Source organism: Protomyctophum parallelum (assembly GCF_964188405.1).
Source record: "Protomyctophum parallelum genome assembly, chromosome: 3".
Lineage (NCBI taxonomy): Eukaryota > Metazoa > Chordata > Actinopteri > Myctophiformes > Myctophidae > Protomyctophum > Protomyctophum parallelum.
The window spans coordinates 1,671,769-1,687,995 of record NC_139698.1 but is presented as its reverse complement, the minus strand read 5'-3'; the positions used below and the strand labels follow the sequence as shown (position 1 = coordinate 1,687,995).

At 44.1% G+C, this 16,227-nt stretch overlaps 1 protein-coding gene across 1 annotated transcript in view; it reads left to right on the top strand.

Annotated features, from left to right (window-relative positions):
• The first annotated feature begins 7,998 nt into the window (after positions 1 to 7,998).
• LOC310856290 (uncharacterized protein) overlaps positions 7,999 to 16,227 on the top strand; it is a 40,308-nt gene continuing 32,079 nt past the window's right edge. The window contains exons 1-2 of the mRNA XM_083761615.1: positions 7,999 to 8,316; positions 11,968 to 12,136. Coding sequence (XP_083617741.1) covers positions 12,005 to 12,136 — 132 coding nt within the window. The 5' untranslated portion in view covers positions 7,999 to 8,316; positions 11,968 to 12,004. The remainder of the gene's footprint in view (positions 8,317 to 11,967; positions 12,137 to 16,227) is intronic.

The following is a 16,227-nucleotide window of genomic DNA, read 5'->3' as shown; positions in this document are numbered from 1 at the left end:
ACAGACAGTCAGACAGTACAGACAGTCAGTTCAGACAGTCAGACAGTTACAGACAGTCAGTTACAGACATTCAGTCAGTTACAGACAGTCAGTTACAGACATTCAGTACAGACAGTCAGTCAGTTACAGACAGTCAGTTACAGACATTCAGACAGTTACAGACATTCAGTCAGTTACAGACAGTCAGTTACAGACATCAGACAGTTACAGACATTCAGTTCAGTTACAGACAGTCAGTTACAGACAGTCAGTTACAGACATTCAGACAGTTACAGACAGTCAGTTACAGACAGTCAGTTACAGACATTCAGACAGTTACAGACAGTCAGTTACAGACATTCAGACAGTTACAGACAGTCAGTTACAGACATTCAGACAGTTACAGACAGTCAGTACAGACATTCAGACAGTTACAGACAGTCAGTTACAGACATTCAGACAGTTACAGACATTCAGACAGTTACAGACAGTCAGTTACAGACATTCAGACAGTTACAGACAGTCAGACAGTTACAGACAGACAGTTACAGACATTCAGACAGTTACAGACAGACAGTTACAGACATTCAGACAGTTACAGACAGTCAGTTACAGACATTCAGACAGTTACAGACAGTCAGTACAGACAGACAGTTACAGACATTCAGACAGTTACAGACAGTCAGTTACAGACATTCAGACAGTTACAGACAGTCAGTTACAGACAGTCAGACAGTTACAGACATTCAGACAGTTACAGACAGTCAGTTACAGACAGTCAGACAGTTACAGACATTCAGACAGTACAGACAGTCAGTTACAGACATCAGTCAGTTACAGACAGTCAGTTACAGACAGTCAGTTACAGACAGTCAGTTACAGACATTCAGTCAGTTACAGACAGTCAGTTACAGACAGTCAGTTACAGACATTCAGACAGTTACAGACAGTCAGTTACAGACAGTCAGTTACAGACATTCAGAGACAGTTACAGACAGTCAGTTACAGACATCAGACAGTTACAGGAAGTCAGTTACAGACAGTCAGTTACAATTCAGACAGTTACAGACAGTCGAGTTACAGACAGTCAGTTACAGACAGTCAGTTACAGACATTCAGACAGTTACAGACATTCAGACAGTTACAGACAGTCAGTTACAGACAGTCAGTTACAGACAGTCAGTTACAGACATTCAGTCAGTTACAGACAGTCAGTTACAGACAGTCAGTTACAGACATTCAGACAGTTACAGACAGTCAGTTACAGACATTCAGACAGTTACAGACAGTCAGTTACAGACATTCAGACAGTTACAGACAGTCAGTTACAGACATTCAGACAGTTACAGACAGTCAGTTACAGACATTCAGACAGTTACAGACATTCAGACAGTTACAGACAGTCAGTTACAGACATTCAGACAGTTACAGACAGTCAGACAGTTACAGACAGACAGTTACAGACATTCAGACAGTTACAGACAGACAGTTACAGACATTCAGACAGTTACAGACAGTCAGTTACAGACATTCAGACAGTTACAGACATTCAGACAGTTACAGACAGTCAGTTACAGACATTCAGACAGTTACAGACAGTCAGACAGTTACAGACAGACAGTTACAGACATTCAGACAGTTACAGACAGACAGTTACAGACATTCAGACAGTTACAGACAGACAGTTACAGACATTCAGACAGTTACAGACAGTCAGTTACAGACAGTCAGTTACAGACATTCAGACAGTTACAGACATTCAGTCAGTTACAGACAGTCAGTTACAGACAGTCAGTTACAGACAGTCAGTTACAGACAGTCAGTTACAGACATTCAGACAGTTACAGACAGACAGTTACAGACATTCAGACAGTTACAGACAGTCAGTTACAGACATTCAGACAGTTACAGACAGACAGTTACAGACATTCAGACAGTTACAGACAGACAGTTACAGACATTCAGACAGTTACAGTCAGTTACAGTGTTTTAATAGGATTTTGCTATTGATCTGCTATTTTTCAATAGATAAAGCATAACATGATGCTAACACCAAAATGGGTGCCCGGTCAGAATGGGTTAAGTATCATGTGACTATAGAGGGTTTCCATGATTCTGAATCTATTCTGAACTTAGAGTATATATATTTATAGAGAGGGCACCCAGAGGAAATCTTGAGGCGAAATGGACATAGTGGCCGAATGAAGGTATTGCAGCCTGCAGGCCCCAAACACATGAACGCGCTGTCCGTTGACTAACATTGTACACGTTCACGACGGACGACGCTCGTGCGCGTTCAACGGCAGCGCGTTCATGTGTTTGGGGCCACTCACCATTGCAATCCGTCCCAGAATGCACTCTGTTCCTACCAGGAAGGAGGAGTGAATCCGCCTCATGCGCTTTTGAGCAACTTAATGCAAGTGGATGGGAGGAGAACTCGGGTGTCTTCTCTATAGATATATAACTCTATGATTCTGAAGAACACTCCTTGGGTTAAATCTGGCCATAGCACTTGCCCAAAAAGTGCTGACCTCATCACAATTTACAATTTACAATTTAGGCATTTAGCAGACTTACATTTAAGCAAGAACAAAAGCATGGGAATACATCACATAAAAACATTTATCAGACAAGGGGAGACCAACCTAGTCCCCATATATGGGGGACAAGGGGAGACCAACCTAGTCCCCATATATGGGGGACAAGGGGAGACCAACCTAGTCCCCATATATGGGGGACAAGGGGAGACCAACCTAGTCCCCATATATGGGGGACAAGGGGAGAGCAACGGACTTGAACTCATGCTTTCCTTCATGCCTGAGTGTCCAAGTTGCTCCTTTACACCTGACAGGGGGGAGTTTCCCTGGTTGGACACGTCACATGCTACTTAAAGCAAAAAGATTGGCCTTATAAATATGTCCATGGTGGCCATAGCCTACATACAGGCCATTTTCTAAACTTTCCCCTCAGACAATTAAACAGGCAACTTCTTCTGTTATTCAGGATATATTTGTTGTAATATACAACATGCTGTGTACATAACTATTAACTATACAATGTACTATATGTATTGCGTACTGCCTGAACTGTGACATACTCTATAGTCAGCTCCTGAGTAGAGCAAGCAGCCAGGTCAGCCAAAGGTCAAAGGTCAGCGTGCTGCGGCAGTGATTGTGATGTCTAGTCAGTGACGTCATTTTAGGACATGAGGATCCAAGCTATACTATATAATTGTGCTGTATTAATGTAATAAACGTTGTGAGCGTCTTAGCGTGATACAGTCTGGTGTCATGTTATTGTTCTCCCGGGCCGGCCCGTCTGTCTGTCCGCCGCCGAACAAAGGAAATATTCAACCGGGTCGTCACACACCAACCTCAGCCTACACACACACAAGACCGGTCTGTCAGAACCTCAGCCTACACACACAAGACCGGTCTGTCAGAACCTCAGCCTACACACACAAGACCGCTCTGTCAGAACCTCAGCCTACACACACAAGACCGCTCTGTCAGAACCTCAGCCTACACCCACCAAACCGGTCTGTCAGAACCTCAGCCTACACACACAAGACCGGTCTGTCAGAACCTCAGCCTACACACACAAGACCGTCTGTCAGAACCTCAGCCTACACACACAAGACCGCTCTGTCAGAACCTCAGCCTACACACACAAGACCGCTCTGTCAGAACCTCAGCCTACACACACAAGACCGGTCTGTCAGAACCTCAGCCTACACACACAAGACCGGTCTGTCAGAACCTCAGCCTACACACACAAGACCGCTCTGTCAGAACCTCAGCCTACACACACAAGACCGGTCTGTCAGAACCTCAGCCTACACACACAAGACCGGTCTGTCAGAACCTCAGCCTACACACACAAGACCGGTCTGTCAGAACCTCAGCCTACACACACACAAGACCGGTCTGTCAGAACTCAGCCTACACACACAAGACCGGTCTGTCAGAACCTCAGCCTACACACACAAGACCGGTCTGTCAGAACCTCAGCCTACACACACAAGACCGGCTCTGTCAGAACCTCAGCCTACACACACAAGACCGGTCTGTCAGAACCTCAGCCTACACACACACAAGACCGGTCTGTCAGAACCTCAGCCTACACACACAAGACCGGTCTGTCAGAACCTCAGCCTACACACACAAGACCGGTCTGTCAGAACCTCAGCCTACACACACAAGACCGGTCTGTCAGAACCTCAGCCTACACACACACAAGACCGGTCTGTCAGAACCTCAGCCTACACACACACAAGACCGGTCTGTCAGAACCTCAGCCTACACACACAAGACCGGTCTGTCAGAACCTCAGCCTACACACACAAGACGGTCTGTCAGAACCTCAGCCTACACACACAAGACCGGTCTGTCAGAAACCAGACCAACCTCAGCCTACACACACAAGACCGGTCTGTCAGAACCTCAGCCTACACACACAAGACCGGTCTGTCAGAACCTCAGCCTACACACACAAGACCGGTCTGTCAGAACCAGACGAGGGTCCAGTACTTAGTATAGTATCATAACAATATTGAAGATACAAAATAAGCTGAGTTTGCACCAAGGTAGGAATTCAGCAATCCAGTCAAACCCTGTAGACAAACACACAGACTTCACTTCAGTATTTTTCTGCATGGTCATAGTAGGCTATAGGTGCACATGTCTTGTGCTACTGCTGTCTTTCTTGAGGGAGTTCCAGGGGGACCCGACTACGGACAAGCGGTTGAAGAGTGATGGATGGAGAAGGGAGCGCTCACTCATCTCAACAACTACTATACAGTGCAGTGAGGAATCCATGTCTGTGACTGACCACACGAGGCATGTCAACCCCATGACACATCACAGCCAATAAACACATTCCATTTATGCACTTTATAACATGAAACAACAAGCATGACGAAATGACACATGCAGCCATGCTAGGAACCCCTCCTCTCTCTCTCTCTCTCTCTGCAAGCACGCACGTGACATGCGCGCGCACACACACACACACACACACACACACACACACACACACACACACACACACACACACACACACACACACACACACACACACACACACACACACACACACACACAACACACACACACACACACACACACACACACACGCCAAAATAAAAATAAATAAAAAATCGCGCATTACTTTGAAGTCGTCCGCCGGAAGCTGTGTTTTCGCTGAGCTGCGCTTGCGCCACACAGCTCTTCAGACCGGGGTTGCCATGTCCGCCTCTCAATAAGCGATTTTGGGCATGTCTTTCTGTTAAATAGCTTGTAAATATTACATAATAAATAAATATAAATATAATATTTGTTTGATTGATTGATTCAAATATTTATTAACAGTTTGCATAATTACAGTACATTTCAAGCACAAACTCAATACAAAGACTGTTAACTGTGAGTGGACGACCCAATTAAGCATTACACCACTCACAGTTAACAGATTTTGTATTGAGTTTGTGCTTGAAATGTACTGTAATTCTGCAAACTGTTAATAAATATTTCAATCAATCAATCAAGTAGTGTTGGGTGCCTGCACACATGCACACATGGCATCAACGCATGGTGTTGTGTGCAGGCGCCCTACACTCTGTCTTTCTTTTATCATTTACTTTTTAAGAGCCTGCCCAGGGACTACAGATGGAAGTAAGCTTCGGCTAACTCTGGTCCATTTACATTGATGTGAAAACTGACATGTTGATTAATGAGCTTTGTCCCTGTCAAATAAATAAATACTTAAATAATAAATACATAAATACATAAATACATAAATACATAAATACATAAATAAACAAACAAACAAACAAATAAATCAGGACGACCCAATTAAGCATTACACTTGTTTACAAGAGGGTCCACCTTGTTCAATTCATCAAAGTTAGTTGCGGGTTGTGGGGGACGGGGGACGGGGAAGGGGGACCCAAAATTAATATTTTCCCTTGCCCCAGGCAGGGGGCCAGGGCCCCCCAGGCAGGGGGCCAGGCCCCCCCCCCCCCCCCCCCCCCCGGCAGTACCAGATCTGAGGCGTTAAAATATGAATATCTCAAAACAATCTTGCAAATATTCCACTGTATTATTTTTGTCTTCCTCGAGATGTTTTGAATATAGCAGATGCGACGCGTTGTGAGCTTGTAGATCTGTTATTTTCAAATAGCCGATGCATTTGAATCATATAGGAAATCACTAGCTGTCTTTAAAACTTGCTTTAGAGTGTCTGTCTGTAGCTAATCTCACAAACCGATGCACTGATCGCTGTCAGTAAGTACAACTCTGTTCATATATCACAGTACATTTTAATTCTGTACTTTCTAAAATAAATAAGTAAATATATATATTTTTATGATGGTAGTCAAAGGGCCTGTGATCAGGTCAATTCAAAGGCGCTTGGCAGGAGAAAACATACAACGTTTTGCCAAAGCAAGTGTCAAAAATCTAAATAGGCTATACAATAGAAACAGTTTAAAATGAATGGGTAAACTTTATGATGTTAGCTTCCTTTTATGATGAATTCCTGTTCTGTTCTTTAACTAGGCCTATATAGAAGTGTCTATTTGTACGTCTCTAAATGTTTTGATGAATTGAACATGGTGGACCCATGTTGTTAACAAGTGTAATGATTAATTGGCTCGTCCACTCACGGTTAACAGTCTGTGTATTGAGTTTGTGCTTGAAATGTACTGTAATTCTGCAAACTGTTAATACATATTTCAATCAATCAATCAAAAACAGCTGTGTCACATTGCATCGTTAGATATAATGTAATAGCCTACATGCAGGGTATAAAGATTATATACATGTAATACATGCAGGGTATAAAGATTATATACATTTTGTTTGAACAACTAGCAGCATGTTTTTGCAGTTCCTTTTGGACAACTTACTTTAGGACAAACAGCAGCATTTTATTTGTTTTTGCGGTTACTTTAGGAAAAATAGCAGCATTTTTGGGTTATATATGTAATAGCCTATACATTCAGGGTATACAGATTATATACATTTTGTTTTAACAATTAGCAGCATGTTTTTTGCAGTTACTTTAGGACAAATAGCAGCATTTTATGTGTTTTTGCAGTTACTTTAGGAAAAAAAGCAGCATTTTATGTGTTTTTGCAGTTACTTTAAGACAAATAGCAGCATTTTATTTGTTTTTGTAGTTACTTTAGGACAAATAGCAGCATTTTATTTGTTTTTGTAGTTACTTTAGGACAAATAGCAGCATTTTATTTGTTTTTGTAGTTACTTTAGGACAAATAGCAGCATTTTATTTGTTTTTGTAGTTACTTTAGGACAAATAGCAGCATTTTATTTGTTTTTGTAGTTACTTTAGGACAAATAGCAGCATTTTATTTGTTTTTGTAGTTACTTTAGGACAAACAGCAGCATTTTATTTGTTTTTGTAGTTACTTTAGGACAAATAGCAGCATTTTATTTGTTTTTGTAGTTACTTTAGGACAAATAGCAGCATTTTATTTGTTTTTGTAGTTACTTTAGGACAAATAGCAGAATTTTATTTGTTTTTGTAGTTACTTTAGGACAAACAGCAGCATTTTATTTGTTTTTGTAGTTACTTTAGGACAAACAGCAGCATTTTATTTGTTTTTGCGGTTTTGGACAAACAGCAGCATTTTATTTGTTTTTGCGGTTTTGGACAAACAGCAGCATTTTATTTGTTTTTGCGGTTTTGGACAAACAGCAGCATTTTATTTGTTTTTGCTGTTTTGGACAAACAGCAGCATTTTATTTGTTTTTGCGGTTTTGGACAAACAGCAGCATTTTATTTGTTTTTGCGGTTTTGGACAAACAGCAGCATTGTATTTCTGAAGAACATGTATTTTTGGGGCTTGTTTTCCTGGACCAGTGGACCCTGGCCCTAGTCGCTTACTTCCCTCACAGACTGTGGCAACCCCGCTGTGTTCAGACAGAGGAAGAAGACTCCACTCACTCAGACAGAGAGAAGAAGAGGAAGAGGAAGAGGAAGAAGCGAACAGGGAGAGGCCGTAGTTTGTTCTGTCCTGTCTGTCTCAAACTACCACAACCTGGGAAAAACAACACCCTTCAGTCCTCCTCGCTGTCTGTTAGAACTCCATAAACTACCACCGCTCACAGACACCATCACTATTCACTTAGCATTAGCTTAGCTTTAGCCTCGGCTAGCAGCAGTATAGTAGTGAGTCAGTTAGCTTAGCGTTAGCCTCGAAGCTAACTGGAGCAACTTGCTGTCTGTCTCTCTGTGTGTGTGTGTGTGTGTGTGTGAGTGAGTTAAACTTCTCCCTGTCTGAGAAGAAGACCGTCAAACAAGAACAACTCGCAGGTAAGAAACTTTACTGGGAATAAATACATTACATTCATGATGTTTTATTGTTTGTTTTTTAATTACTCCACGTTTAAATAAGATTTAGCAACTATTGTACATAGCAGTCCAGACTCTGCTGGTTTCCTCTGGGTTTGGCATGTGATGACTAGCTAGTACTAGTAGTGAACGTCTGGGGTTTGATTTGGCCCGAATACATGGGCGAACACATAACACATAACATGACATAAAGATTAGCGGCGGCGTCGAAAATAGCCGATCTTTTACACTAGACTAGACTAGAGTACAGTTACAGTTACAGTTACAGTGCAACTGTGTTAAGATCGAAGATCTGCTGTTTTCTTCCGTCTCTAAGTTAGGCAGAGTGTAGTTGTGGGTTGTTGGGGCTGGGCTGGGTGACAGACAGACACCGGGAGGGCGTTGTTTCCACTGTCAGGCAGCACTCCTTTAAGTCACTGCTTCTCAACCCATTCTGACCTGAGATCAGATTCATACGAGGTTTCCACTGGGACACACACTGGTCTGATTGACCCATTCTGACCTGAGATCAGATTCTAAAAATGTCAGTCGTTCTTCGATTTTTCAAAAATAGCAGACCTACAAGCTCGCTATGAGCTTGTAGGTCTGCTATTTTTCAATAGCTAAAGCATAACATGATGCCGACACCAAAATGGGTTCCCGTTCAGAATGGGTTAAACTTCTTCATGTCAAGGACCCCCAGAATCACACTCATTAGCCTGTGGACCCCCCCCCCCCCCTTTTTTGATAAATTGAACAAGGTGGACCCTGTTGTAAACAAGTGTAATGCTTAATTGGGTCGTCCACTCACAGTTAACAGTCTGTGTATTGAGTTTGTGCTTAAAATGTACTGTAAATTCTACAAACTGTTAATAAATATTTCAATCAATCAAAAAAAAACTCCCCCATTTGAAAATAAATGCCAAGCCCCCTCCCATAAGGAGTTTTACAGCTCTAGCAGTGATTTTCAACCATTTTTTTAATTTCAAGGACCCCCCCCCCCCACCCCCAGTTTGACATACAACACCCCATTTAATCCATCCATCCATCTTCAGCCGCTTATCCGTAGTCGGGTTGCGGGGGCAACAGCTCCACCAGAGAGCTCCAGACTTCCCTCTCCAGAGCAACATTATAGTGACTTCCTCCTGGGGGGGGGGGGGGGGATCCCGAGGTGTTCCAAGGCCAGTGAGTCCATGTGTTTCCTCCATCTGGTCCTTGGTCTGCCCCGGGGTCTCCTCCCAGTGGGACGTGGTCCTTGGTCTACCCCGGGGGTCTCCTCTCAGTGGGACGTGGTCCTTGGTCTGCCCCGGGGTCTCCTCCCAGTGGGACGTGGTCCTTGGTCTGCCCCGGGGTCTCCTCCCAGTGGGACGTGGTCTTGGTCTGCCCCGGGGGTCTCCTCCCAGTGGGACGTGGTCCTTGGTCTGTCCCGGGGGTCTCCTCCCAGTGGGACGTGGTCCTCGGTCTGCCCCGGGGTCTCCTCCCAGTAGGACGTGGTCCTTGGTCTGCCCCGGGGTCTCCTCCCAGTGGGACGTGGTCCTTGGTCTGCCCCGGGGTCTCCTCCCAGTGGGACGTGGTCCTTGGTCTGCCCCGGGGGTCTCCTCCCAGTGGGACGTGGTCCTTGGTCTGCCCCGGGGTCTCCTCCCAGTGGGACGTGGTCCTTGGTCTGCCCCGGGGGTCTCCTCCCAGTGGGACGTGGTCCTTGGTCTGCCCCGGGGGTCTCCTCCCAGTGGGACGTGGTCCTCGGTCTGCCCCGGGGTCTCCTCCCAGTGGGACGTGATCCTTGGTCTGCCCCGGGGTCTCCTCCCAGTGGGACGTGGTCCTTGGTCTGCCCTGGGGTCTCCTCCCAGTGGGACGTGGTCCTTGGTCTGCCCCGGGGTCTCCTCCCAGTGGGACGTGGTCCTTGGTCTGCCCCGGGGTCTCCTCCCAGTGGGACGTGCCTCGAGGACCTCCCTATAGGGAGATGCCGGAGAGGCATCCTAACCAGATGACCCGAACCACCCATCTCTGAGACCCCCAATTTATATTGTAAAGTCAATAACGGGTCCATTTGTACACTGTCGGAGTTGCAGACCCATAAGGGTACATTTGTTTCCTAACTATCATTTAGCTGGGGACCCCCTGGGGAGTGGGGACCCCCATTGAACTCCCTCAAGGACCCCTTTGGAAACCAATGCTATCTGTAGGCCAAGCATTACCAACTGTGCAATTATGTCCCTATCAAATGGACATAAGTACGATTTTGAGGCATTTGCACTTTACTTAATTTCCAATACTTTAAACATATTATAAACATAGGGTATTTCAGAAAACTGTCAGGATTTAGAAGTCAGGCCTAAATCCGTTAACCACTTCATTCAGCCCTATCTAAAAGGTTGGCTATTTGATAAAATAACTGATCTACAAGCTCACAACATAGATCTACACTTACACATTTTAGACTGGACATTATGCATTATTAAACTTAAGCACTTTAATACTTTTTTCTGCTCAAGCACATTTTTATTCCAGACTTTGAAACAGTATTTCTGATTTACTTTTGATACTTTTCAATTCTTTATTCCACTGGTTCCCAAAAAAAATCCTGTCAAGGACCCCCACATGTGACACTCATTAGCACAGCAGACCCCCATTAGACAATATATGCCAGGGACCCCCATTAGACAATATATGCCAGGGACCCCCATTAGACAATATATGCCAGGGACCCCCATTAGACAATATATGCCAGGGACCCCCATTAGCCCATTCTGACCGGGCACCCATTTTGTTGTCATCATCATGTTATGCTTTAGCTATTGAAAAATAGCAGATCTACAAGCTCATACGAGCTTGTAGGTCTGCTATTTTTTTAATCTGATCTCAGGTCAGAATGGGTTAGACAATATATGCCAGGGAGGGACCCCTATAAGAAGATTTGAACCCCTCTAGCAGTGATTCGCAACCCGTTTAATTTCAAGGACCCCCAGTTTGACATGCATTAGTCTATACGGACCCCCCATTTAATGGCATTTCTATCTCTGGGACCCCCGATTTATATTGTAAAATCGATGTTAATTTAATTCAGAGTGTAAATTTGGACCCCTGGGGGCCCCCACTTTGGGAACCACTGCTTTATTCTGTCTGTGTCTGTCTCTGTGTCTGTCTCTGTCTCTGTGTCTCTCTTTCTGTCTCTGTCTCTGTCTCCGTCTCTGTCTCGGTCTCTCTGTCTCTGTCTCCCTCTGTCTCTCTGTCTCTCTGTCTCTGTCTCTGTCTCTGTCTCTGTCTCTCTGTCTCTCTGTGTCTCTCTGTCTCTGTCTCCGTCTCTGTGTCTCTGTCTCTGTCTCTCTGTGTCTCTCTGTCTCTGTCTCCGTCTCTGTCTCTCTGTCTCTCTGTCTCTGTCTGTCTCTCTGTGTCTCTGTCTCTGTCTCTGTCTCTGTCTCTGTCTCTGTCTCTGTCTCTGTCTCTGTCTCTGTCTGTCTCTCTCTCTCTGTCTCTGTGTCTGTCTGTCTCTCTGTGTCTCTGTCTCTGTCTCTGTCTCTGTCTCTGTCTCTGTCTCTGTCTCTGTCTCTGTCTCTATCTCTCTCGCTCTCGCTCTCTCTCTCTCAACACACCCAACCCAACATGTCTCTCTCTCTCTCTCTCTCTCCCCTCCAGGATCGTGTTTGGAGCATTCATCTCTCCCAAACCCAACATGGCCGGAGTCAACAGCATCGAGGCGGTGAAGAGAAAGATCAAAGTGCTTCAGCAGCAGGCCGACGAGGCAGAGGAGAGGGCGGAGACCCTCCAGAGACAGGTGGAGGAGGAGAAGAGGTCCAGGGAACAGGTAACCACACCTTTAATTATAGACCCTCCAGAGACAGGTGGAGGAGGAGAAGAGGTCCAGGGAACAGGTAACCACACCTTTAATTATAGACCCTCCAGAGACAGGTGGAGGAGGAGAAGAGGTCCAGAGAACACCTTTAACCCATTCTGACCTGAGATCAGATTCATACGAGGTTTCCACTGGACACACACTGGTCTGATGAACCCATTCTGACCTGAGATCAGATTCTAAAAAATGTCTTCTATGTCAGTCGTTCTTCGATTTTTCAAAAATGGCAGACCTACAAGCTCGTACGCTACGAGCTTGTAGATCTGCTATTTTTCAATAGCTAAAGCGTGACATGATGCTGACACCAAAAATGGGATCCCGCCCAGAATGGGTTAAATGGTTAACCCATTCAGACCTGAGGCCGATTCTACAAATGCCTTCGAAAACCAGTAGTTCTCACATTTCTGAAGATAAAAACAAGTTTTTTTTTTTTTTTTTGAAATTCTAACGACACTCTGAATCCTTTCCTGGTTTTAACCCATTTAGACTCGTTTAGATTCTACAAATGTCTTCTACAATTTACAATGTGGTCATTTATCAGACACTCTTCTTAATCCAGAGCGATTTACATTAAAGGAGAATTCCATACTAGAAGGCTTTCTTACCTTTCTTTGTAGTTGTTACGTCACCATCAAAGAGGTCCAGGTGTTATTTTGTGCAAAAGCTCCTTATTGGCTATTTCCCCTACCATAAGCCCTCAATGAATTGCAGTGAATTGAATGGGGCTATGGGGTGTTGTGCTAATTCGCTTATTTCCATCGCTCAAAATTATATATTTTTTGTATATATCCTCTCTTCATAATGTAAATAATATCCCAAGCGGCACACTATACTACTTATTTCGATGGAAATAAGCGAATTAGCACAACACCCCATAGCCCCATTCAATTCCCATTCAATTCACTGCAATTCATTGAGGGCTTATGGTAGGGGAAATAGCCAATAAGGAGCTTTTGCACAAAATAACACCTGGACCTCTTTGATGGGGACGTAACAACTACAAAGAAAGGTAAGAAAGCCTTTTAGTATGGAATTCTCCTTTAAGCGATAGCAAAAAGCATGGCAATACAAGCATGCGTAAAGTAAGAACGTAACAGTGGATCTACATAATGAAACTATACATTTAGGGCTGCCAATCTTTAGGTGTCCCACGATTCGATTCCGATTCTTGGGGTGACTATTCGATTCAAAAACGATCTTTTCGATTTTTCCGATTCTCAATTCAAAAAAGATTTTTTTTTTCTCCGATTCTAAAGCAGTTTTTTTCATTTTTATTAAACACAAATAGAATAAATAGAATTTTAGCATGATCTACGCCAGTCTTCTGGCATGAAAGCAGAGTACATTTAGTAAAAAGCTTGTATAATTGTAAAGGTTTTATCAACTGAATGATTTAAACACACAAAGGTTAAATCCAAGAGTAAGAACATGTCTCATTTATTTAGCTTGCACAAATTTGAACCGGTACAAAAGTTACAAAATCTCTTCTCACTCAATACCAGAACAATACATTAGTATTAAAACAGGTGTAAAATAAATACAATTGGCAGGCTTAGCTTAGCTGGTAGTAAATGCACTATGCAGAAACCCAGGCCATAATGCATTGCATGCACAGGTACATTTGTGCAAGAAAAAAAATAATTAAAAAAAATCGATTTTTGGAAAATGAGAATCGATTCTGAATCGGACGGCATTAGAATCGCGATTCTAACTCGAATCGATTTTTTTTTGACAGGCCTATATACATACTCTATTATACTACAAAGTGCTATGACTACCGGGTACATAAAATGCAACTCTAGTGCTGACTACCTAACATGCTACAAGTCTGTTTACATAAAGTGCTATAAGGGAAAAGGCTAGGACAAGTGCTATGGGCCATGGTCCTGATAGTTTACTGAAAACCCCTATGTTTCTATGTCAGTTGGTTCTCAAACTTTTTCCATGTCAAGGACCCCCAGAATTATCTGTACTAGCCCTTACCTGTTGTGAGATAGGGGGGGGGGGGGGGTGCCCGACTCATCAATTTACAATTTAGGCATTTATCAGACGCTCTTAATCCAGAGCGATTTACATTAAGCAAGAACAAAAAGCATGGGAATACATCACATAAAAAGCATTTATCATGAAACATGCGTAAGCTAAGAAAGTAACAGTGGAATATCTATAATGAAACTATACATATAAACTGTATATATATATACTACTATGCTATACATTATGTACTATGACGTGCTATGACTATATACAATGCAATTATAGTGCCGTCTACAATACATAACATGCTATAAGTCTGTATCAAATGCTATCTAAGCCAACAGAAATGCTATCTAAGGGGGTATAGGGTAAGTGCTATGGGCCATGATGGAGTCTGAAAAGGTGGGTTTTCAGACTACGGCGGAAGATTGGGAGTGATGCTGCAGTTCTGACTGCAATGGGAAGTGCATTCCACAGTTTTGGAGCCAGAAGGGAGAAGAGTTTGGGACGTGTGGAGCGTTGTTGTCCCGGCGTTTTTAGTGAGGGTACTTCCAGCTTCCCTGCGTTGAATGATCGTCTAGTGTGAGTGTATAAAAGATGGTAATCCCTCCGATCTGCTCCGCGTCGCTCACAGCGCCATCGGGATCGGCCCCATCAACAAACAAGAATGTTTGATATTTGCTCTGCCCCCGCTCCGATTATCCTGTAGTGTGTGTGTGTGTGTGGTGCCATCAGATTATCCGATTTCATTTATTATTATTATTATTTGATTTATTAAATCTATCGTCGGTTAACTTGGAATCTGTTTAAAATCAGACCAGTGTGTGTCCAGTGGAAACCTCGTATGAATCTGATCTCGGGTCAGAATGGGTTTAATAATATATGGAGTCGTCAGACATCAGGCATCATCAGGGCCATCATGCCTGATGAAGGTCTGACGACCCAAACGTTGCTCAATGATGACGGTGTGCAGCTGTGCAGAAGGACCCTAATGTCCATAGTAGCTGTGCAGAAGGACCCTAATGTCCATTGTAGCTGTGCAGAAGGACCCTAATGTCCATTGTAGCTGTGCAGAAGGACCCTAATGTCCATAGTAGCTGTGCAGAAGGACCCTAATGTCCATAGTAGCTGTGCAGAAGGACCCTAATGTCCATAGTAGCTGTGCAGAAGGACCCTAATGTCCATAGTAGCTGTGCAGAAGGACCCTAATGTCCATTGTAGCTGTGCAGAAGGACCCTAATGTCCATTGTAGCTGTGCAGAAGGACCCTAATGTCCATAGTAGCTGTGCAGAAGGACCCTAATGTCCATTGTAGCTGTGCAGAAGGACCCTAATGTCCATTGTAGCTGTGCAGAAGGACTTTTTCTTATAGTCAGTCAAGTTCTGTCCGTCCTGTGGCTGTCTGTAAAGCTCTCTCTGTCTCTCTCTCTCTGTCTCTCTCTGTCTCTGTCTCTGTCTCTGTCTCTCTCTCTCTCTCTCTCTCTCTCTCTCTCTCTCTCTCTCTCTCTCTCTCTCTCTGACAGACATCAATACAACGTTGAAACCTGTTACAACGTTGAAACCTGTTACAACGATGCGCCCTTATAGGTTACACGTTTAGCCTAATGTCTCTCTCTCTCTCTCTCTCTCTCTCTCTCTCTGTCTCTGTCTCTGTCTCTCTCTCTCTCTCTCTCTGTCTCTCTCTCGTCGTATATTTCGTACGTACGAAGCACCTGGCTGTTACAATATCGCGAGGTATTAATATTCGCTCAAAACAAAATGGGACGGCGTTTTAAATGAGGGTTAGGTTAGCTCCAAACCAGACCCACCTATAAAAGGTAGTGCTGTCACCTCACAGCTAGAAGGTCCTGGGTTCCATTCCCTCTGGGACGCTGTGGGTGCTGGCGGCGTGTTTCCTCCTCCGCGGCATCAGTGCCCATACCCGAAGGCGGGGGTTGGCGAAAGGGCCTTTCTGTGTGGAGTTTACATGTTCTCCCCGTGTCCCCTAGGGTAGGTACCCTCACATGTTCTCCCCGTGTTCCCTAGGGTAGGTACCCTCACATGTTCTCCCCGTGTCCCCTAGGGTAG